Here is a 21,548-nt window from a genome sequence, read left to right as displayed (position 1 = left end):
CTCCGCCTCCCTGTTTACTTAAAGCTGCCATTCTCTTCCTCTCTGCGGGAATCCCTCGTCCCTCGGCTTACTTTCACTCTTTGCCATTATGCGTGTGTATGCATGTGTGTCTGTGTTGACCTTGTGCAAGTCAGGGTTAACGCACGTTAATTACAGGGGCGGCACAAGTTGTATCTCTCTGAGTCATCGTTGCTGGAAGTGTTTAATCAATTGACGCTAACCCTCGCCACCCTGTCTTGCTTCAAAGTGCTGATCAGGCATTGGACCGCTTCGCCATGAGGAAATACTACGATGATAAGGTGTCTGCTCTCATGACGCCTTCACAGAAACGGTAAGAACCAAAACTACTTTTGGTGTAGTAACTCAACTATTTGGGACATGTCTCCTCTGACTTTGGACTTTTTCTTACATTGAAAGTAACACAAATATAGAATGAAGCAAACACAACCTGCCATTAATTGCTCAGTCAGTGGACATGAACCAAACATAATTTGTAAACATTATTATTAGCTTCTATAAATAACTAACCTAGCAACGATTCAATTGAAGTAATAATCAAGCTATGAACAGGACTAATATCAGATTAATACAGCATAACTATACAATTCTGCCAAAATGAAGCTAGAAGAATCAAATGAATCTTAACAATGATGCTAAAACAGCCTACGTGCCCCAAAAAATAATACTTCTGTCATGCTACTTGAAGCTAACATATGTATAAAAGCTACCAACACAACAACCATGAAATTAACATAACCATTTAGCGATCAATACTACTATCAAATGTCGCTTATGATCAAGCTAGAAGAAGTATCAAATGAAGCTAACACAATCTGTGTGCCAAAAAAATGCTCAGTTGGGGCACTTGAGGCTAAAATAGCTATCGAAGGAAAATCGCAGTCATCAAAATAGCTATCACACTAAGTGTCAAATACAGAAGCTAACACGGTAGCTACTGCAATCAACATGTGAGAAATTAACATAACTTTCATTAAAGCTAATAATGGAAATTAAAAAAAACTACAACAAAAAAAAAACATACCCACATAATGGTAGCTTAAGACGGAATGCTAATGTCAAAGCTGTCGCAACAATGACATGAGGGTTGCTAATAGTCAAGTTAACACACTCTACAAGCCCAATTCCAATGAAGTTGGGACGTTGTGCTAAACAGAAATCAAAACACAATACAGTGATTTGCAAATCATGTTCAACCTATATTGAATTGAATACACGACAAAGACAAGATATTGAATGTTCAAACGGATCAACTTGATTGTTTTGAGCAAATAATCATGAACTTGGAATTTGACTTGGAATGGAACACGGTCCAAAAAAGGCTCATGTTGACCACTGTGTTACGTCTCACCTTTTCATTTAACAACATTCAAGAAACGTTTGGGAACGGAGGACACTCATTGTTGAAGCGTCGTCGGTGGAATTCTTTCCCATTCTTGCTCGATGTACAGCTTCAGCCGTTCAACAGTCCGGGGCCTCCGTTGTCGTATTTCACGCTTCATAATGCGCCACACATTTTCAATGGGAGACGGGTCTGGACTGCAGGCAGGCCAGTCTAGTAGTACCCGCACTCTTTTACTACCAAGCCACGCTGTTGTAATACGTGCAGAGTGTGGTTTGGCATTGTCTTGCTGAAATAAGCAGGGGCGTCCACGAAAAAGATGTCGCTTGGATGGCAGCGTATGTTTCTCCAAAACCTGTATGTACCTTTCAGCATGAATGGTGCCTTCACAGATGTGTAAGTTACCCATGCCGTTGGCACTAACACAGCCCCATACCATCACAGATGCTGGCTTTTGAACTTTGCGTCCATAACAGTCCGGATGGTTCTTTTCTTCTTTGGCCCGGAGGACACGACGTCCACAATTTCCAAAAACAATTTGAAATGTGGACTCGTCTGGCCACAGAACACTTTTCCACTTTGCATCAGTCCATCTTAGATGAGCTCGGGCCCAGAGAAGCCGGCGGTGTCGTTGATAAATGGCTTTTGCTTTGCATAGTAGAGTGTCAAGTTGCACTTACGGATGTAGCGCCGAACTGAATTTCCTGACATTGGTTTTCTGAAGTGTTCCTGAGCCCATGCGGTGATATCCTTTCCACATTGATATCGGTTTTTGATGCAGTGCCGCCCGGGGGATCGAAGGTCACGGGCATTCAATGTTGGTTTTCGGCCTTGCCGCTTCCTCCAGATTCTCTGCACCTTTTGATGATATTATGGACCGTAGATGATGAAATCCCTCAATTCCTTGCAATTGTACGTTGAGGAACGTTGTCCTTAAACTGTTGGACTATTTTCTCCCGCACTTGTTGACAAAGAGGTGAATCTTTGCTTGTGAACGACTGAGCAATTCAGGGAAGCAATCATGGCGCCCACCTGTTCCCGATGAGCCTGTTCACCTGCGGGATGTTTGATGAGCATTCCTCAACTTTCTCAGTCTTTTTTGCCACCTCTCCCAACTATGACTTGCAACGCGTTGCAGTCATCAAATTCCAAGTTCATGATTATTTGCTAAAAACAATCAAGTTGATCAGTTTGAACATTCAAAATCTTGTCCTTGTAGTGTATTCAATGAAATCTAGGTTGACCGTGATTTGCAAATGATTGTATTCTGTTGAACACAACGTCCCAACTTCATTGGAATTGGGCTTGTGTTTGACCAAGTTGCCAATAGCAGTATTTTGCTACCAGTTTTGCAAGATTTGTACTAAAGTAGCCAATTTGAATAATCAATCATTTGTAGAAGAAGAAAATGTTGATGACTTGTAAGTTTGAGTAACTGTTTCAACAAGAGGAAGATATAAATATGCAAACAATAAGTCATTTTTCAAACTTTCCCAAATTGACAGTCCAACTTTGATCAATCTCTGCGTGTTTTTAGGTACGTTTGGATCCTCAACAGCCTCCTAAGCGGATCCATGAAGATCAATGCCTCCCCTTTATTCTTGCACTGCGTCATCCTCCACGGAATCCCCAACTTTGAGTCCTCTGGAGGTTAAAAGCCTTTTTGTTTACCGCCACACACAGCTGCAGCGCCTCGAAAAGAGCGTTAGAAAGAATTCAGACGTGACCACATCAGAGTCTTTTGCACACGCATGCACATGCTCAGACACAGGCAGTCTTTAAAGCAGGGGAAATTGATGGCCTTTGGCTCTAATACAGACTGCAAGAGCGCTTCATCCGGCCTGCAATGCAATGCAAAAAAGAAAAGTAAGATTTCAACACTTGTAAGTTGTCGTACTTGTAAGTGTAAAAATAAGTTAACCGCTGTAAAACAAAACGATTCAACATAACAGAGTGAACAAAATTCAGTTTGTTGGCAACGTCGATGGTTCTTTTCATGCTAGTTGTTAGCCATTATCCTTTTGGTCCCACACTTTGGCGTACGTTTAAATGTCATGTGACTAGTTACCTTTTGAAAATGAACCCATACACCCAATAAAGCAGCCCATTTTTGCATTTCAAATATCATGAACGTCATAATTCCCGCAAATCCATGTATTTCTTTTCCAGTATGTCGACCGTATGTCAAGGTCTACCAGGGAATGCAAGCGGTGTATTCATCAGGAATCTAGTAAGTAGCGCCGTCACACTACTTTTATTCCGAATTTGGACTTCATTAGTGTGAGTCCTCCTTTTTCCTTGACAGTCACATCGGTCCAGGCCACAGGGGGCGGATCTGCGTCACTCTGGAGCCTGCCCAGCTTCTCAAAGGGGACATTATGGTAAGAAGAAAAATAAATATACCCCAATGACATCAGCGTCACTGTATTTTCTTTTTTTCCCATTTTAGATGAAATGTTACCACAAGAGTGAAGTTTCTTCCGAGCGTGACGTGATTTTCCAGCTGCAGTTCCACACGGGAGCAGTGCAGGGCTACAAGCTGATGTTCGATAAAGAGGACATGGAGGCCGCCAACAAAGGTTAAACAAAACAAAACAAAACAGCAGGTCTTGACTCGTCTGCTTTTTCAAAGAGCACACCGTGTTTAAGTTACACATTTTGGCAATTTAAGACCAATAATCTTGAAAAGCAACAACAATTCCAATCGCAGAACATTCCCTCATCATTCCCAATGACATCCTTGTCTTGTATTTCAGATCCTAGATTTCCAGAGTACGGCAAAGTGGAGGTGTTTTTTTCTGAGGGACCGGAAAAGATTCCTGGTAAATAGAACTCAATCAAAAAAGGAATGATGCTGTTTGAGTTGAAATTTGTTCTAATTATAAAACAATCACTCCCATAGGAACCACTATAAAGTGAATTAGTGTGTTGGTCAAACTAGTCTGTCACCATCATTACAAACTTTAGTAACACTACAGGAAATGAGTTTATATATATATATATATATATGTTTTTTTTTGAAGTAGAATTTCCTTGCTCGCCCAATAGGTATATTGCTATCACATACAGGCAATCTTAACATTCCTAACGGCCATAGATCTCAATAATAAGAAGAATAAAATACAATAAGAATCAAAAGAAGTGAAACAACTCACCATTTTGATGATGCCCGATGGTCACAACATGCGGAGGGAACAGTCAAGTCTAGCTTCTTTTTCTTCTTCATCTTCTCATCTTATTTTCGGACAGTCCAGTTGCCCTGTGGCACTTTCTTTTCTCAAAGTCCAGTTCTGGTCCTACACCGAACTTCTGAATCGGGAGACGAATACACAACATGCTATAAGAACTTGTCGAACACAAATGTCCATTTTTATTTTGGAACTGTCATGTCTGGTCTCATGTTTTAAAAATCGGTTAAGGTCTTACAGATCTTCACATGTAGCCGGCGTAACTGTCACAGTGCAAAGAGAAGTTAACCTCTGGAAAATAAAACCAAATACAAATGCATGTACGTTACGGAGAGGGAAGGGGAAAGTGTTGCTAGAGCGATACGGTTGCCGGTGACCCTTTTCTAGGGTTATTTTTTTACCCGAGGTGAAGGAGTCCTTCTGTGGTGAAGAACACGAAAGACAAAGACAAAAACGAAACACACTTGTGCGGTTCATATTTTCCCTTGCTAAGCTGGAGTCTCAGCGGATTTGTGACGGTACCCATGCTGTTGAACTCCAATTTTTGTTTGACTTTTGGAAAAAACAACTTTTCCAGATCCTCTTTTTCCCCACAAATTTTCAAAACCCCTTTTGGTCACTAGTTAACACAGAGGGACATGCTGTACGAAAAACAGACACTCCCCCCTCGTGCCACCTTGTTCAGCCCCCCTAGGGGGAGAAAGGATGTGGGATGTTGCAGAGGGGAAATGGCAAATGTAGTGCTAAATGTGTGCTGACAGAGCGGTAGAAAGCCCCAGCATGTGCTTCCTCAGAGCCCTGATGGAGACAAAGTGTGTTTGTGTCACTACAAACAACACAAATTGGAAGTTTGTGTTTTCATCATTGGATTGTGCAAATGTCACAGGCGGTAGGACATTCCGCCCATATTGCCCATTTCTAGCATTTAAACCAATACTGTAGTCCAAAATAAATCAATACATGACGTGCTTAATCCCTTTAGATGAGGCGATTTATGGTGCCAGTTTGAGTAGGCAAATCTGAATTGCAGCATGGAACAGTGCATGGAAGGGTCGTCTCGCTCCAAGCAAATGTGATATGCATATTTTTTATTAAGATGTCCAAGATCAATCTGTTGAACATGAGAGTTACACACATGGATGATAGATATGAATGCAGTTGGATTTGATGTCTTTTGCATCGCTCTCCATAAGTTATGATGGCACAAGTTGTACTTATTACTAGATTTGATGTTTCTTTTGGCCTCAGGTGCTGACAGATGGCATAACGGCGTGGATGTTACTGTGGACTACAACACCGCTGACCCCCTGATCCGCTGGGACTCCTACCAGAACATGTGTGATGCTGAAGGTACTGTCGTAAGGGAGTTGTTCTCTGTACACGTACCTTCTTCATCAAATATCTGCTTTCCGGTTTTGTGAATGCTAATAGACACACATTAGAAAGTTACTACGCACCCAAAAAAATCCAACCAAAAGAAAAACAAGCATGGCATTAATGGGGCCGAGTGACACGCAATAGAGTCCAGCATTAGGTTCCCCTCCCCGAGTAAATAGGAACTCACCATTGTTTGTATCAGAGGTTATCCGGCACAATTGCGATTTGGAGTTAGCTCGCGAGCTGTGCCTCCGTCTCTCTTCCTTTTTGATAGTCCGCTGGCGTGGCTGCTAAAGAGTGCCTCGTTGTCAGCCATGAGTGTGCACATCGTCACTAAGAGAAAGGCGGACTTGCCAGTAGCATATTGTCGGGGCTACAGGGCACTGTTTGAGTTTAATAGTCTTAACAGCTTCGGGAAAGAAGCTGTTCCTTAGCCTGGCGGTCCTGCACCGGATGCTCCGTAGCCTCCTGCCCAAGGGGGGCGGATGGAAGAGAGAGTGTGCAGGATGGGTTGTGTCTTCTTCAGCTACTGGTCAGGATGTGTGTAGTGGTGGGGAGGCTGGCCCCCACAATCCTCGAGCAGCCTTTACAGTCCTTTGTAGTGCCTTCCTCTCTGCAGTTGAGCAGCTGCTGCGCAACACCGTCATGCTGGTGCTGAGGACGCGCCTGCATCACCGCTTACTGTAGTGCCGAAACAAGACTTAGAAAAGATGGGCAGAAGAGAAAAACGGACTTGTCGTGCAATGGCTTCGATAAGATAGAGGGAAGAGTGAGGAGTGTTGTTGTACGTGAGCGCCGGCTTCAAAGGCAGCGACTTTAGTTCTCAGGACTGTTCCATTAAATGAATAGGCGCGCTTTAACCATCGCACACCCTCAGTAGCGCCCCGGCAGTCGGAGACGCTGGCGGCGTGCTGTCGTTTCTGTGGTCAGCGCTCTCCACGCAACCGCGCCGTTCACGACGGCTTCCCAGAATAGATGCAGATCCACCCATTCCCGTGATTCACTGGCTGCTTTTATGAAAGTTTGATGAAAATGAGCTGTGTTCACATGGACATTTATGCCTCAATAAAAAAGAGCAGACATGAGCAGAGCCGCAACTTGATATTTACAGCCCTGCTTTCTCATGTAAACACCACATCCGAGCGGGACTTTGTGGGAATTCTACATCTTCTTCCCGGCAGCCTGGTAGAAATGGCGTCCCCTTCCCTGACAGCCTCCACAGTGATGCAGTCCAAGGAAGTCTCCAAACTCTTTGCTACAAAAGTGCTAAGATTGTGTGTTAAGGCGGGGTGGGGGGGCTAACTCATTTGCTTCAATGGCTTTTGTTTTTCCCTCAGTCAGTAACGGTGTGTGTTTATCCCTACGTGTGAATTAAGAGTGGGATTTAAAAGCGTCCCGGAGAGGGTGTTTACTGACAAAACGCCAACAGCTGGAAACGTTTGGAAGTTGGTTATTAAAGGAGAAATAGTGAATACGTACATTTTTATCACATACTATAATCTTGCAGAAAGTTAATATTTCAAGATGTCCGTCTGCCTGTCACGTCACTGGCAGTGGCAATTAAATATATATAATTTTGGTGATGGTTAAAGTTGAGATGAGGAGTTGTTCTTGACTTTTCTCAGCGGATCCTTAGCTGACACCATTGTTAGGAAACAAGGGATGTGCGATTAATTGATTGTTTTCAAGATTGAGAATGAATTTTGTATGTAAACAGACCAAAGAGACCACAAAAACACATTTACGCTTTCTTTCGTAATGTTCTGAGAATGAGCTGGAATTTGAATACGAAAATCACAAATATGAAGCGTTCCCTGCCCAGAACAGTTAAAGATCATACAAATGACTCTTGCTTTACAACTGTGCAAGGCTTTCATCATTTACTTGCTACTTTGCCATTTTGAGTAGTTGCTGTGTAGAAGAATCATCATTCTAGTTCAGAGTCTTGCCTCCACGTTTTGACACTCTGGAAGCTGGAATTGTTGGAATTTAGGAACAGAGGAAAGCCATTTGTTAATTGCGCAGTCTTCCAAAAAGCTCGCTATATTACACTTGTGGTGGATCATTTAGGGACCAACCACAGGCTACAAAGGCTACATGCGAGGACCCCGGGACCCACAGTTTGAAATAGAGAATAATTAGATCGACCCACTTCCGCACAAGTCAAAGCAAGCACGTTATCTTTCCAAATCCCCTTCAAGAACACACAAATCCTCTCTTGATCATAATTATGTATTATGGCATGTGCATATCAGCACATGATTGAGTAATTGAGGAGTAAAGTTTTCGACAGCGCATGTCCTCGTTAGGGTTGAACTGGCGCCTATTGCATCTGATTTTGAGCGCGAGGCTCGGTACATTTAACATTTTTCTATTATCTATTCAATTTACCGCTTTCACTCAAATACATATAAAATACACATTTTTTGACCTTTTATCCTTAATTAGACAGCCCAACTTTTAAACAACACCCAGTCGTATGTACACATCGTGCTATCAGAACAAAACGCAATGACCCATGTGACCACTGGATGTTTTTGACTCACTGTCCACAAGCCAACAAAGAAGAGCGACACCAGAGAATCAGTGCTCTAGAATTTGCTGTCTATGTAAACGTGAGTCTTGGCCATATTTCTGTTTCTGGAGGATATTGTACATAGAAGATGGTAGGAATGTGATTGAATGACACGCAAGTGGGAGGAGGAACAAGCAGGCTGCCATTTCTTGTGAAGAGTGGAAGGCAAGTGCTTTAATTAAAGAGTGAAAATTCTGCAGGGAGGAATGTTGTTTTCATTCTACGATTCATTCTGGGCCAGCCTCTACCCCCCCAAAAAAAACGTGGCGTAGTCCCTCCGATGCAGGGCAAGAGGTCTGGTTACTGCCTCTCCCCTGACCCGCCCCCTTCCCCTAAGCTCCGCCTCATGCGTTTACATTCCTCTGCCCTTATTTGGAGATGTCAAGCCCCCCCCCCCACCTTTTACACTCCCTGTGTGGAGTGCAAACACTCTCACCTTCTCAGCGGAGAAACAAGTCACTCCAGCGATTTGACCCTGAACGTTTTCCGGCGGGGAAAAAGCCTTGTCTGCTGCTGAGTCCCTGCATGGCCTCTGCTCCTCATCAACTTCCCAGAAGATGTGGCTTCCATTCTGTGCTCACCTGCACGTTGCGGAAAAGGTAGGAGTATCTGGTGTGGGGAAATGACAGGCGAGTGACGGTCAGCACGGAAGGGGGAATCATCTGCCTTTAAAGTAGTTTGCACCATGCTCGGAATGTTACGAGAGGGATTTACTGGAAAGCTGCGGGTGGAGCTGCTCGGAAAGGCCGGATGCACGTTCCCGCCGGTTTGTGCATGTGGGGGGTAAGTCATACATACTGGAGGAGGAGGGAGAGCATTATAATGTGTGTCTGGTATTTAGATTTTCTAGTCAGGGTGTGAAGTAAAAGGCTTGAACTTAAGGCGGTAGATCCAGTGAGAAGCGCGGTTTCAGTTTCCTCTGTGGAATCATCAAGTTAAACCGACAGTGAGACAGAATTCTTCGAATATCGCGCCTGACGTCTCCGCTGTGATGGATGGCGACTCGGCCCGGCCACAAATGACTGACCTCCTGTGCTTCTCGAGGATTAAAGAGGTTGTTTAGACATATGCCAAAGGTCAAGGGGGCAGTCGGTGGGGAGAAGGGTTAGCTTGATCGGAGCAGGGAGAGGAATGCAGGGGTCAAAACTCTCAAGATGTGCAGCCGTCTAACACACAGAACCCACTCGGGGTCTGTTATACAATCTGAGCATTGGAGGCAAGGAGTTGTCGTGGCAACATTTCCCAAAAAGATTCATCGGTGTTGCAAAAAGTCATAAACCGGTTGACGATTATGCAATTATTACACAATAAGACAGTTCATAAAAATTCCATGACATATGGATGGATTCTTCCATCGTGTGCTAGCAACTTTTTCCGAGAACCATTCACACTCTTGGATTCGCACCATCACTGAGTTTAAAACTAAAGTCAGGCTGAGTGAAACACACCGTCGGTGAACCTGCAATAATTATGGAATTGCTAAAAACAGCAAGTGTTCCTCTGACCAGTTATTTATATAGCCAGCACCTTGCATATTAGAAATAATGTAAAATTACTTAAAGTACAAAGTCAGGAAAGTTGCTGTAGTGTACAGTTGTGTTATGAAGTGCATTCAAACATTTGGCATTTATACCCTAAGACTTTTGTTTTGTTTCTTCTGTTACAGCACCGCGCTCTCAAGGCCTAAGCCAGGACAAAGCAGCTCCCAAGAAGACCCCCAACGGAGGAGATACCACGCTGGGTCTGGCAGCCTGCACGACCTCCGCCACCTCCAGCCCCGACCACAGCGATCACGCCCTTTCTGTCAGCAGCGACTCGGGCCTGTCTAGCACCTCGATCTGGGCAGACAGACCCACACCTTCGTCCACCTCCGTGACCTCAGTCACCGTCCGCTCCAACCAGGGTCCAAGCCAGCAGGAGAAAGTCCAGCTCCAACGGCTGTTGAGTGGATTTGGAGTGGAGGACCCCTCACTGGAGGAGATGGACGAGCCACCCCCAAGGGTGGGTATCCATCAGACAGTCCCAGCTCAAGTGCGCATTAATGGCGTTCCATCGAGAGGTCCTCAAGAAAGGGAAACAGACATCCTGGATGATGAGGTCATAACGGGACAGGATCTGCATAGTGTGGACAGCTTTGGGACCTTGTCGTCCTCCTGCCACAAGAGCAGCCAGAACTCTCTCCTCTCAGATGGCTTCGGGAGTCCTGGAGGAGAGGAGCAGCAAAGCCAAAGCCAGACTCGCCTCCACCACCCGGCACCTTCTCCCATGGACGACTACGAGAGACATTACAGTGAAGCTAGGAGGGGCCATGTTGGCTCCAGGAGCAACTCTGTCGCTACTTCTAACCCCAGCAGCACTTCCGTGCCAAAGCAGCATGTCTACAGACAGGGAAGCTATTCCACACAGTCCTGGGTCCGCCAGCAGCAGATGGTTGCCGCACAACAGTTAATTTACATGCCTGAGGATGGAAATAATACAGAAAGGTACCCAGAGAACAAACAAAGGAATGGTTCACCCAAAGAAGGCCTAACCTTGGAGCAACAGGACACGGCAACGGCTTCTCTGAGATGCACAGCTCCTCACAAGGAACAGGCAACGCTCAACAATAACAACAACAACAAACGAGATGACGAGTTCAAATCTCTCACCATGGACATTGACAACTCCATTGATCAGCTCAACCAGCTCATCATGGACCTGGACCCCACTTTCATGCCGCTCTCCAGCCAAAGCAGCTCCATCAAGAGAAACGGGGGAGCGCACGTAAACGGCTCGGCTTCCAAGTGCTCCAATGGCATCGATCTGCGATTCTGCGAGAACAACATGCAGCGGATCGGTAAGAGAGTCAATCAGTGTTGATGTGGTTTTGATGAAGCAAAATGTTTGAGAAGTTGTTTAGGTAGAGGCAGCTAATGTAACTTTGCAAGACATCATTTCTTCTCCACTGCACAGTGCAGTGAACAGCCCTTCCCTCTCCCACCCCGGCATGTTTGAGTGGCAGAAATAACAGGGTTGCTGCCAGCTTTTTCAGATGTTTTCAGTATGTTTCGCAGGTCGGCGCGCTGTTCAGACCTGTCTGTATAGCTATCTGAGGGGGGATCAGCACATTACACAAGGAGAGAGAGGACCTTTTTAACATTGGCCCTCAAAGAGTTCCTACATACATATTCTGCACATTAGAGTATCAATAAATCAGACCATGTCCACATGAATATGAGTAGATTTAAAAAAACTATACATGTTGTCCGCAAACTTCGTAAAGTCAGTTTTTGGGAAATCTTAGCTAGGCGAAGATCCAACGTCTCTGTTTTAAGACATCTCAGTATGCATCCTTATCATTATTAGCTCATTGGTTTTGCTATTGTGTCGAATTTCAGAAATTGATTACCAGCTCAGTCACCCATGGTGTCGTGATGACCTCACCTTATTTTGCTGCAGGTAGCATGGGCTCAGTTATCACTCAGTGGCAGTGTGAGCGGATAACCTTTTCAATATGTGCACTGTGACTCGACTGGCGAACAGTCCAGGAGAAGTCAGCTGGGATAAAGCATAATGATGGATGGTTGGATGGATGGACAGACATCCACCCAAACCAGCGGGAGAAGGCACCAGGCTACTTCTTGTTCAGTTGCTTAGCAACCAGCATCAAATACGGGCTAGCTTGCGTAGTGCCGGCATCATCCCTGCGCCTTTCTGTGCCCTCCCCCATGGGCGCCGCGAAAACCAAGTGCAGTGGCGCAAGTGCTTTCACAGCTTTTCGTGTGATGTTGACAATTCCAGAAAAGTCACACAGGACCATCGTCTTCAAATTACAATGATTCAGACCCAGAAAAACAACAAGGTTATTCGGTTTCACTCTCTTAACTCGTTGAATGGTCAATGACAGCTGGGTTGCACTTAAGTTGGTGTTTTTAGCAGGAAACTAATGAGGCAGAGAGAAAAGGCAGTCATCCATCTGGCGGTGTGTGAATCACAATTCCAGCATGTATTTGCGGTTGGCTGGTGGAGGTGATTATTAGCCGGAGGAATTTTCAAGAGGGAACTGCGAGCCTGCAGGCAAATATTTTTCCATTTGATGCCAAAGGAGCCTACCTGTCTGTGTGTATGGACAGAGCGCCAATTTGTATTATTTCACTAGTTGTCTGGTACTGTCAGATTGTCTAATAACACAGACATTGCTTGCTACCATTACCCTATTGAGTTATTAGGATTTTTACGTAGCAAAAACTTCATTCTCGAATACTGTGTTTGGATTAGTAAACAAAAAACCAGATGAACACAGTTTATAAAGTGACTAAGTGACCACAATGACATGACATGACAGCTATGGTCGATCACCAGACAATGTGACTAATGAGCCACAGCATGAGCACTTCTTTGGGGTGGTCAGTCCTGAGCTCATTGGGTTAGGGTTCGAATTGACACCCTGGTGCTGAGTGGTGACGTTTCTCAGAGTAGTCCCCCCCCCCCACATGCACACACTGGCCCAACAGATAGCACCCCAGTGTTCCTCAGCTGTCCTCTCAAAACATGACTGCGGGCATTTTTAGCCTTCGAGGAACCCAGCAGAATTTGGATGAGGGATATTCCAATAGTAGCCATTAGCATAACCATTTTCTATGCCTCTTATGGTCTTTAGGCTATTGCAGCTGGTGTAGGCTACCATTTGGACTGATCAAAAGTCAATCACAGGGAACATAGCTATCGACAAAAAAAGCCTTCACACCAACAGACGAATTGCAATGAGGGAGGAAGAAGCGCGCAGAGCGAACAGGAACAATCCACACAGGGAAGCTCAGGGCCGAGATTTGAACCCCAAACTCGCCAAACCTTGACCCAGATGTGCAAACACCTTGGCCAACGTGGTGGCGCAACCCCATCTAGAGGAATATAAAGGATTTATTTTACATTTACTGACCCACCATTGCCTCTGTGGTTGTGTGTGTGCGTCCAGCTGCCCAGTCCAATGAAGGGGATGTCACACGGAGTCTAAGTCGTCAAGCAAGTGATGTCACAGATCACTCAAGGTTCTGCAGTTCAGGGTGGACGGGGCCGGAGGAATACAGAGGAAGTCAGAGGACGTACTCACCCTGTGCACCACAGTCCCAGGTGCATTCAATGGCACAGGTTTTCCCTCGGTCTTTATCTGTTACAAGCGCGTTTATACAATATGGATGTACTTTTTTTTTGTCTCCAGCATACCTTGTTGTGCAGGAGCGACAGTGGTGACTACAGGGCGCAAGGTCCAGACACAGACAGTGGTGTTGAAGCCGGGTGTGACATGACTCCAGCCACGCCCGCCTTCCCGATATCTCCACCTACACCCTACGGTGAGTCGAGGCAATGACTGACTTGTTGCTTTTCCAACACATCTAAAGTGCAGCTTTTTGGCCCTCAAATGCTCTTGCTTGATGTCACTCCAATGGTTTTTATTTTATGCGTCTCTGGTAAATAGTTCGGAAAAAGATTAGCGGTGCTCATTGTCCATCCAGCTACTCAAGGGTGCCAATCCAAGGGTGCCTATGCATGCCCTCGGTTTTCTTGACCACCTGTTTGTCAAAGTCCCTGTGGTGTAGGTCCTCGAGCTACCCAAAGCTCTTCTTCCAGGCGGATATGCCCGGAACACCAAGAACACCTTACCAGGAGGATTCTGTAAATGCTGACCTAAACGATGCAGTGGAAATGGGTGGTTTGGTACATCTGTGCCAGGTCGTCTTTGGTCAGGTTTCGAATTGGGCGGCGGTATGTCATCTGCAAGGACTTGCATTTTGGAGCTAAAGGTTTACCGTTGAAGTCCCGCTGCTGACAAATGTAAAAATAACGACTACTCGCCGGAGAGATGCTAGTCTGCTTCCTGGCTAATGTTGAGGTGCCCTTGAGGTGTTATGATGAGTAGATAGTAATAAGTGCATTACAAATGTAGTCTTGGTTTTGTCGTTTCAGTGAAAAATATGTCAGAGTTGACTCAATCACTCCGGCAAACTCCACCTCCCAGCATTCATTCCTATGGAGGGTTCAGGACAGACCACGGTAAGCCTACATCCCTTGAAGACAAGTAGTTAGGTCATTGCGTGATTGCGCCTGCTCTGTGACTACATATTTACAATTATGGTTTGAGGGAGAAAACAAAGATTGTCCTGACCGATTTTCGGTCCCTGTGTTTGGGTTTTGGTGCACGTCGACTCAATGGGACAATCTCTTTCGACCGTACAAGTCTGATTATTTAAATACACCCTTCTGGTTTTGAGGGGTTTATCTGTGGTGGAAGACGAGTCTGTCTTCCAGATTGTTCTCAGAGATAGGAAGCCGTACCAGCATGGGAGGACTTCAATGAAATTGACTTAATCCCTTCATCATGTGGGTTTGGAGCCCTTCTGTCAGTGCACAGCGTCACAGCAACACTGTGAATCTGGAAGTGCCCACAAATAGACAGATGATATTGCCGTCCTGTATTTAGTCATTTAGACTCAACTTCCCTGTATCGTTGACTCGTTGCCATTGCAGCCTACGGTTGTTCGTCTTTAACACAGAAGGCCTGGGAACTAAACGCTGCCCCCGCTGTGCCTCTTAAAACCAGACACCAAGGCCAGAATCCCTGCTAAATTCAGTTCTGTCTCATCACCATGGTTACTGTGGGCCAGGAGGCATGACACAAAGACAAACTTTTCTTCCCTGGCTTTTGAAAAAGGTTCCTCTGTACACAGTGGGAAATAGAAATGAGGAAACTAGCGTCTCTTCATCGGCCGAGAAAACAAACCCCTAAAGCTCAACAACGCCGAGCTTTTGGCTAATTATGTCAGACCGCTCTATTGAATCTGATTTGTGGCGGAAATAATTGGTCGCGAGTTTTATGAAGATTGATGAGCCGTGTTTTCATTTCCTGTAAACCACGTTATTGATTGGACTCAATCCACAGTGCATCCACATTCCTAAGGCCATATTTCCCCAATTGTGTGGCTATTTTATGTGCTTCCTAACTCGGTTATGTTTCGCTTCACTTCAGATGAATAGAAAATGGAAAGAAAACAGAACAAAACAAAACAAAACAAAACAAAATGTTCTTGGCCCTCACACAGAATCGCAGGGATATTCAGAGATGATCAATCATGCTGGAGTTGACGTGTCAAATTCCACCATCAACATCCCCGGGACACAAAATGCGACACATTCTGCCTCAATTGTTGGGTCCCGTCAGCGGACAGGCGGGTAAGATTCCGTCTAGTTCTGTTTGTAAAGGTAAAGTCACTGCGTTATCACTGTTGACCATCTCCTGTCTTTTTCATAACTCAAGTCCATCAGTGACCCAGCATCCCGTCCTGAACCGTCAAGCCTCTTTGACCAGCTTCCCCTCCAAGAGGCAAGCCCCCCTGCACTCCACATCACTGGACTATGGCCACCAACACGTCCACCCGGCGCCAAATGCCCACAGCTCGCCTCGTAGCGGCCAGCGAAGCCGCATGGCTAGCTACGCCCTAAGCCACAGTCCTGCCCAAAGCTTCGACGAGCAGGACGACTTAGGTCTAGGCTATAGTTCGCACTGTCCGACCCCCGCCTTGATGCTCGGAAACGGGAGTTTGGAAAGGGATATCCTCGCCTCCTTGGATGGGAATCAGTCGCAGCCCCTCCAGATGCAACCCCCACATCTACCCGAGAAGAAGAGGGTATCAGATGGAGAACATGGAGGAACGGCCTCCCCAGTCTTGAGTGGATTCTCAAGTCCACACAGTGGGAGCTCGCTCAGTATCCCCTTCCCCAACGTCTTGCCTGACCTGTCGGCTCGGACGGCGACGACCGATTCACCTCTGCCAGGTCAGCCGGGCGCCAGTAAAGCACCTAGTGGCCTCAGTGGCGCTTGATGAGCAATCAAAATGCATTCTGCTGTCGTTTGTTTTGCAGATGTGCTTGCCAGCAAGCAGGTTACTGTCAAATTTGTACAAGACACATCCAAATTCTGGTACAAGCCTGACATCTCAAGAGACCAAGGTAGCTTCATATAGTAGGATGTCTAGAATTTGGACAAATAAATCACCATGCTGTGGGCTTTCCCATTCTCAAATCCATTCAACCAAGTCACATGCAATTTGCTAGTCTCATGTCCATCTCACGAGTAGACCCACAAAAATGTCTGAAAAGTCGCAGGTTTAAATTGTCCCATTGAGGGTAATTTCCAGGTGTTCAAAATAAACGCGATTGCGATCAAATTTGAACCACACATACTGGGTAGCTAGCCAATACAAAACTGCAAAGAAGGGGAATTTCAGACGTTGCATGTGAGTGGAGCATGGTGGGAAAGTCTGCTGACATGCCACACAAAAGGCAACTCTTAAAAACCAAAGGTCTTGTGTGCGATGGAGGTCCTCCTCTGAAGAGAAATGGCAGAAATGTATCGATGCAATAACTCTTCTCGCGTTACCACTTTCCTTTAAACTCTTCATACTCGCTTGAGGTGTAATTATTCTTTGAGTCGTGTTTAAAGCAAAGTCACCATCTTGATGTTTCTGTCACGCAGCCATTTCAGTCTTAAAGGACAAGGAGCCAGGATGCTTCATTGTGCGCGACAGCCATTCCTTCAGAGGCGCCTACGGGCTCGCAATGAAGGTGGCCACAGCTCCGCCCTCTGTTCTCCAGCAGAGCAAGAAAGGTACGAAAACGTATCAAAGACGCCAAATTGTTCACTTTGGAATGTCCAGAATATAGACTCGGGTTTCTCGTGTGTGGCGGTGGCTCACTTCTCTTAGGCGGGGAACACACACACACACACACACACACACACACATTTTTGGAACATCCTAAATGATTTATTAAATGTGACAGACCAAACACGGGGGGGAAAAACTGGCCGCTACGGCAAACCATTCACGTTATTCGCTGAAAAATACTCAAAATGAACAAATGGTCATCGAAAACAAAAGCTGACTTTAGCTGGTAACTACATTGCATTTGCAAAGTTTTCTCACGGTCAGTCCTATTGCGGTGAATGACTTGTGTGACACGTTATACAAACACTTGGCAAAAAACTACTTGTGTCCCGCAACAGCTTCCTGATTGGCCATCGTTAGCTTTCACAGAACTCGGCCAAACTCAGAGTTCACATCCCACAAGGACTTCTCCTAATAAACACTGAACAAGTCAAGTTTAACATTGACAAGTGTCAGCCCCAGCCATTTTCGAAGCAGATCGGGGAGGCAAAAGGAGAAAAAAAAAATCGAGAAATCACAAACCGCACTCCAAAGGTTAATCTGTCACGAGATTGGGCCTTTTCTGACTTGGATGAGAAGGGGTTAAAACATGCTCAAATTCAGCCAGATTGTTGTTAATTGCCTATATCGTTTCAGGGTAATGGCTAGAGACTCCATTTTGGAGTCAATTGGATCTTTCCGTACTCCGGTTTAATGCAGCTTCCGTGCTAGTCAATTTTCATGGAAATCCACCTGATGGTTGCTACCTTCCATGATCTCCAGTAGTGAATCAGCTTTGGAGTTAGTCAGTGATGAGACGGGTTGCCCCCATTCCCTCGTGTTGAATGGAAACTGGGGTAAGCTCCTCGTCCACACTTGACACAATGCCCTTCAGGAACTCTCGTAGAATTTCCACAAACAAACAAACAAACAAACCTTTTTCTTGTCAATGTATGTCAATGTAAATGATCTGGGTTGGTCTCTGAGTCGCAGGGACACCCTGGCAATCGCACCCAAAGCCGTCTCGTGTTACCAGCCGCTGTACTCGCCTGCGGACCGGAACCCGAGAGTCTCCCCTTTTTCACACCGTACGGCTCCTCTCGGGCATCATTGCGAAACCAAGCAAAACAGTCTCAGATGAACAGCTAATGTTCCACCGCTAAACAAAACGATGTGCCCCACCAAACCAAGAGGCCTGCTCCCGTCCCGGCCGGGGCCTTATCCCGGGAAGCCTCCTGTCCCACGTAGAGAAGGGACCCTGAACAGAAGGGAGATAGTTGCGCAAGAAGGGTTCTTTTTGGAACCAAAACATCGTCTGCGGGAAACCAAATGTTCTCTGGGTGTGTTTCCAGGTGAAAGAAAGGAACATTGAGAGTTGCATATCAGCGTACCTCCGTGGGCCGTTAAAACAACCACGATGTGCAGTCAAATACACTTAAGTTTCACTCCTAACAGCACAAAGTGTACTTACATACCTTTCTGGCAACTGCTTATTTGAACCATCCCAAAACACACACACACTCACACACACACACCTGTCCCTTTTGTTTGCCATCATCCCATTGCAGTGCAAAGGCACCTGTGGTGACATCATGACACCCCCCCCCCCCCCCAACTCCCAACTCTCAGCTTATTCCATTGTGGTTCCTTATTAGTGTGAAACCCAACCCATCCCAAGGAGCGGGTCTTTCTCCGAGCCTTTGTGTCGAGACATTCCTCAGCTGCTCCTAGCCCCCCCCTCAGAGGCTCTTCTGTGGAATGGTAATCCCATTCATTTGACGAGTGAGAGCAACTCGGTGTGTTTTGGGGAATAACCCGGGCCGCTGCTGTTTTTGCTCCCGATGAGTCGGTGGACTACTTCTAAAACAGGCCACGGGCAATGGTGACGAAGTAATGAGCTTGCTTTGTGTGTTTGGCAGGCGGAGAGCTTGCCAATGAATTAGTGCGCCACTTCCTGATTGAGTGCACGCAGAAGGGTGTTCGCTTGAAGGGTTGCCCCAACGAGCCCTATTTTGGTGAGTGATAAAGAACGGTGACATCATTTGTCTGCTTTTCAACAATCATTCCGCGCACAGCGCTGCCCTCTGTTGTTCACTGTTGCATCGTACAATCCAGACTTTTTTTTGGTTTATTTCAAGACCAAAATTCAATCATGTATTGATATATTTGTGTTACTTTCACCAAAGCAACAAATCAAATGTACTCTCCATAGCCCACAAAGTTAGGATTCTAATCATTCCAAAATTTTGTATGAATATATTACTTCAATAGTGAGAGGTCAATTCTGTTATTTGTAACGTTACAGCAAAAAGTGTAGACTTTTTAATGTTGGCCAATATACGGTTCTACTCAGGACGGATCTCCAGTCAATTGCAAGACCGTCTTTTTAAATCAAGTCATAGTTAAATAATGACCTTTTTGACATTGTTGGAGGCAGCAGCTTATTTTTTTTTTTAAACCAAAACTGGTGTCGTCATTAATCTGTGCCCATTTTGTTTTATAGGAAGTTTAACTGCGCTGGTTTGCCAACATTCAATAACTCCCTTGGCCCTGCCCTGTAAACTCATCATACCAGACAGAGGTCAAAACGTGCACACACACACACACATTTGCTTGCATTGGATTCTGTTGGAATATTATGTGAATCCTATTTTTAGGTTAGACTGTTTCTTTTTCTCTCTAACTTGTTTGCGTATTTTTAGACCCTCTCGAAGATGTGGTGGAAAACACGTCACAGTCGGTCACCAACTCTGCTGCAGAACTACTCAAACAGGGAGCAGGTCATTTCTAAGAGCACTTGGGTTTGGCTTCCACTCCATGGTACAAGTGACACAATTTCGATGTGTGTGTGTGTGTGTGTGTTTGTATATAGCCTGTAATGTTTGGTACCTGGGCTCGGTGGACATGGAATCGCTCACAGGAGTCCAGGCGGTGCAAAAAGCCACAGGCATGACTCTGAGCTCCAACCCCCCTCCGACTTCCACAGTGGTCCACTTCAAGGTGTCTTCGCAGGGAATCACCCTCACCGACAACCAGAGGAAGTGAGTGGAACACCCACACACACACAAAATCCCATAGTTGGAATAACAACCTTCCTTGTCTGCTTTGTAGGCTTTTCTTTAGGAGGCACTACAACGTCAACACGGTCATATTCTGTGCTTTGGACCCTCAAGATAGAAAGTGAGTGAGATTATTGGGAAAGAATGACAGTGGAACCAATAGCACCAAAGTCAAATAGCGCAAAAAAAGTAGGAGCATTTGGGAAATGGGCCTGAAAAGTCGAACAAAATGTGGAGTTCAAAACTGCGAGACACCAGCAACACTTGAAGCTTCTAAAGGATGAACGCTCCAAGTGTGTTTTGATTTTTGCTATCTTTTTTCAACCTTTTGTGTGTGTGTGTGTGTGACGGCACCACAGGAGGAAAAAGTGATGCTAGCCATAGAATCATAAATGGACCTTGGGAGGCACAGAGAATATAGCACAGGCCACTCAGTACAATATAGCCGCTGGAATGATTTGAATATGAATGGCGACTAACGATTATTTTAATAATCGATCGATCTGTCGCCGTTTCGATTAATCGGACAAGAAAATGTTTAATTTCCAGCCCTTTATTCAGAAATAGGACATGATTTCAAATTGACAGTGCAGAAACAATTTAATTAGGATTCAGTTACTGGTTGGACCCGTAATATGTCATAAAATTGGCAAAAATGTTGACCATTGTCATGTAAGTGAATGTTTGCAAATGGTATATTTTGATTAAACACAAAAGACAATCAGTCCGCTATTGAAGTCTGAGCGTATTTACTGAAATTCCGAAAGATTTGGGCAATTTTAAGTTCAACACGATTTCTAAACGATGAATCGATTCTCAAAATAGTTTTCAATGAATTTGACATTCGATGAGTTGCCAATGAATCAGTTTGTTGTTGCGCCACCAAATTGCATACACACCGTTGGATGAAATCTGACTAAACAGATGCTAAAGTGATGCTACTTGTTCTCCACCTCAACTTAGCAAGATGCTCACTGACTCATCTGAACTCAAGCTTGCCTGAAAATCTTTGGCTCGATCGACTCCAACGAGCAAAGAAAGCAATACAGACTTAGTTCATATCTTTTAGATGGGACGATTTCATTTGACTTTTGAGGCTTAGGTTTTTCCAGAAAATGTCCCTTGAAGTCAATAACTTGAGGCTGACTCGCTGCCTTGCGTAGGCGCAGCGCAGCTGTACCTTATTTTGCTTTCCAAGTGCTCATTTTCCCCTTCCTCTGATAACAGGTGGAAAAGGGACGGCTGCACCTCAGCAAAGTAAGCACGTTATTTCGACACGACGTCAAAAGCGGAAGAGCCTTTTAAGGCAAA

At 45.3% G+C, this 21,548-nt stretch overlaps 1 protein-coding gene across 8 annotated transcripts in view; it reads left to right on the top strand.

Annotated features, from left to right (window-relative positions):
- LOC133489044 (tensin-3-like) overlaps positions 1–21,548 on the top strand; it is a 33,245-nt gene that overhangs the window by 10,602 nt on the left and 1,095 nt on the right. For 4 of the 8 annotated variants that reach the window (XM_061797696.1, XM_061797692.1, XM_061797695.1 and 1 more), the window contains 19 exons: positions 248–331; positions 2,898–3,010; positions 3,530–3,590; positions 3,666–3,741; positions 3,810–3,939; positions 4,117–4,182; positions 5,797–5,898; positions 10,167–11,336; positions 13,455–13,609; positions 13,698–13,830; positions 14,444–14,530; positions 15,577–15,706; positions 15,792–16,309; positions 16,397–16,483; positions 17,010–17,141; positions 19,098–19,193; positions 19,682–20,219; positions 20,290–20,358; positions 21,465–21,494. In XM_061797696.1, the coding sequence (XP_061653680.1) occupies positions 248–331; positions 2,898–3,010; positions 3,530–3,590; positions 3,666–3,741; positions 3,810–3,939; positions 4,117–4,182; positions 5,797–5,898; positions 10,167–11,336; positions 13,455–13,609; positions 13,698–13,830; positions 14,444–14,530; positions 15,577–15,706; positions 15,792–16,309; positions 16,397–16,483; positions 17,010–17,141; positions 19,098–19,193; positions 19,682–20,219; positions 20,290–20,358; positions 21,465–21,494 (3,777 nt within the window). Of the gene's footprint in view, positions 1–247; positions 332–2,897; positions 3,011–3,042; positions 3,227–3,529; positions 3,591–3,665; positions 3,742–3,809; positions 3,940–4,116; positions 4,183–5,796; positions 5,899–10,166; positions 11,337–13,454; positions 13,610–13,697; positions 13,831–14,443; positions 14,531–15,576; positions 15,707–15,791; positions 16,310–16,396; positions 16,484–17,009; positions 17,142–19,097; positions 19,194–19,681; positions 20,220–20,289; positions 20,359–21,464; positions 21,495–21,548 lie in introns of those variants that run through there. The other 4 variants (XM_061797697.1, XM_061797694.1, XM_061797693.1 and 1 more) reach the window with 4 other exon arrangements.

The sequence above is a fragment of the Phyllopteryx taeniolatus genome, chromosome 14 (assembly GCF_024500385.1).
Source record: "Phyllopteryx taeniolatus isolate TA_2022b chromosome 14, UOR_Ptae_1.2, whole genome shotgun sequence".
NCBI lineage: Eukaryota > Metazoa > Chordata > Actinopteri > Syngnathiformes > Syngnathidae > Phyllopteryx > Phyllopteryx taeniolatus.
Note: the sequence above shows the minus strand (reverse complement) of the source record. Positions and strands in the feature narration are given on the sequence as shown.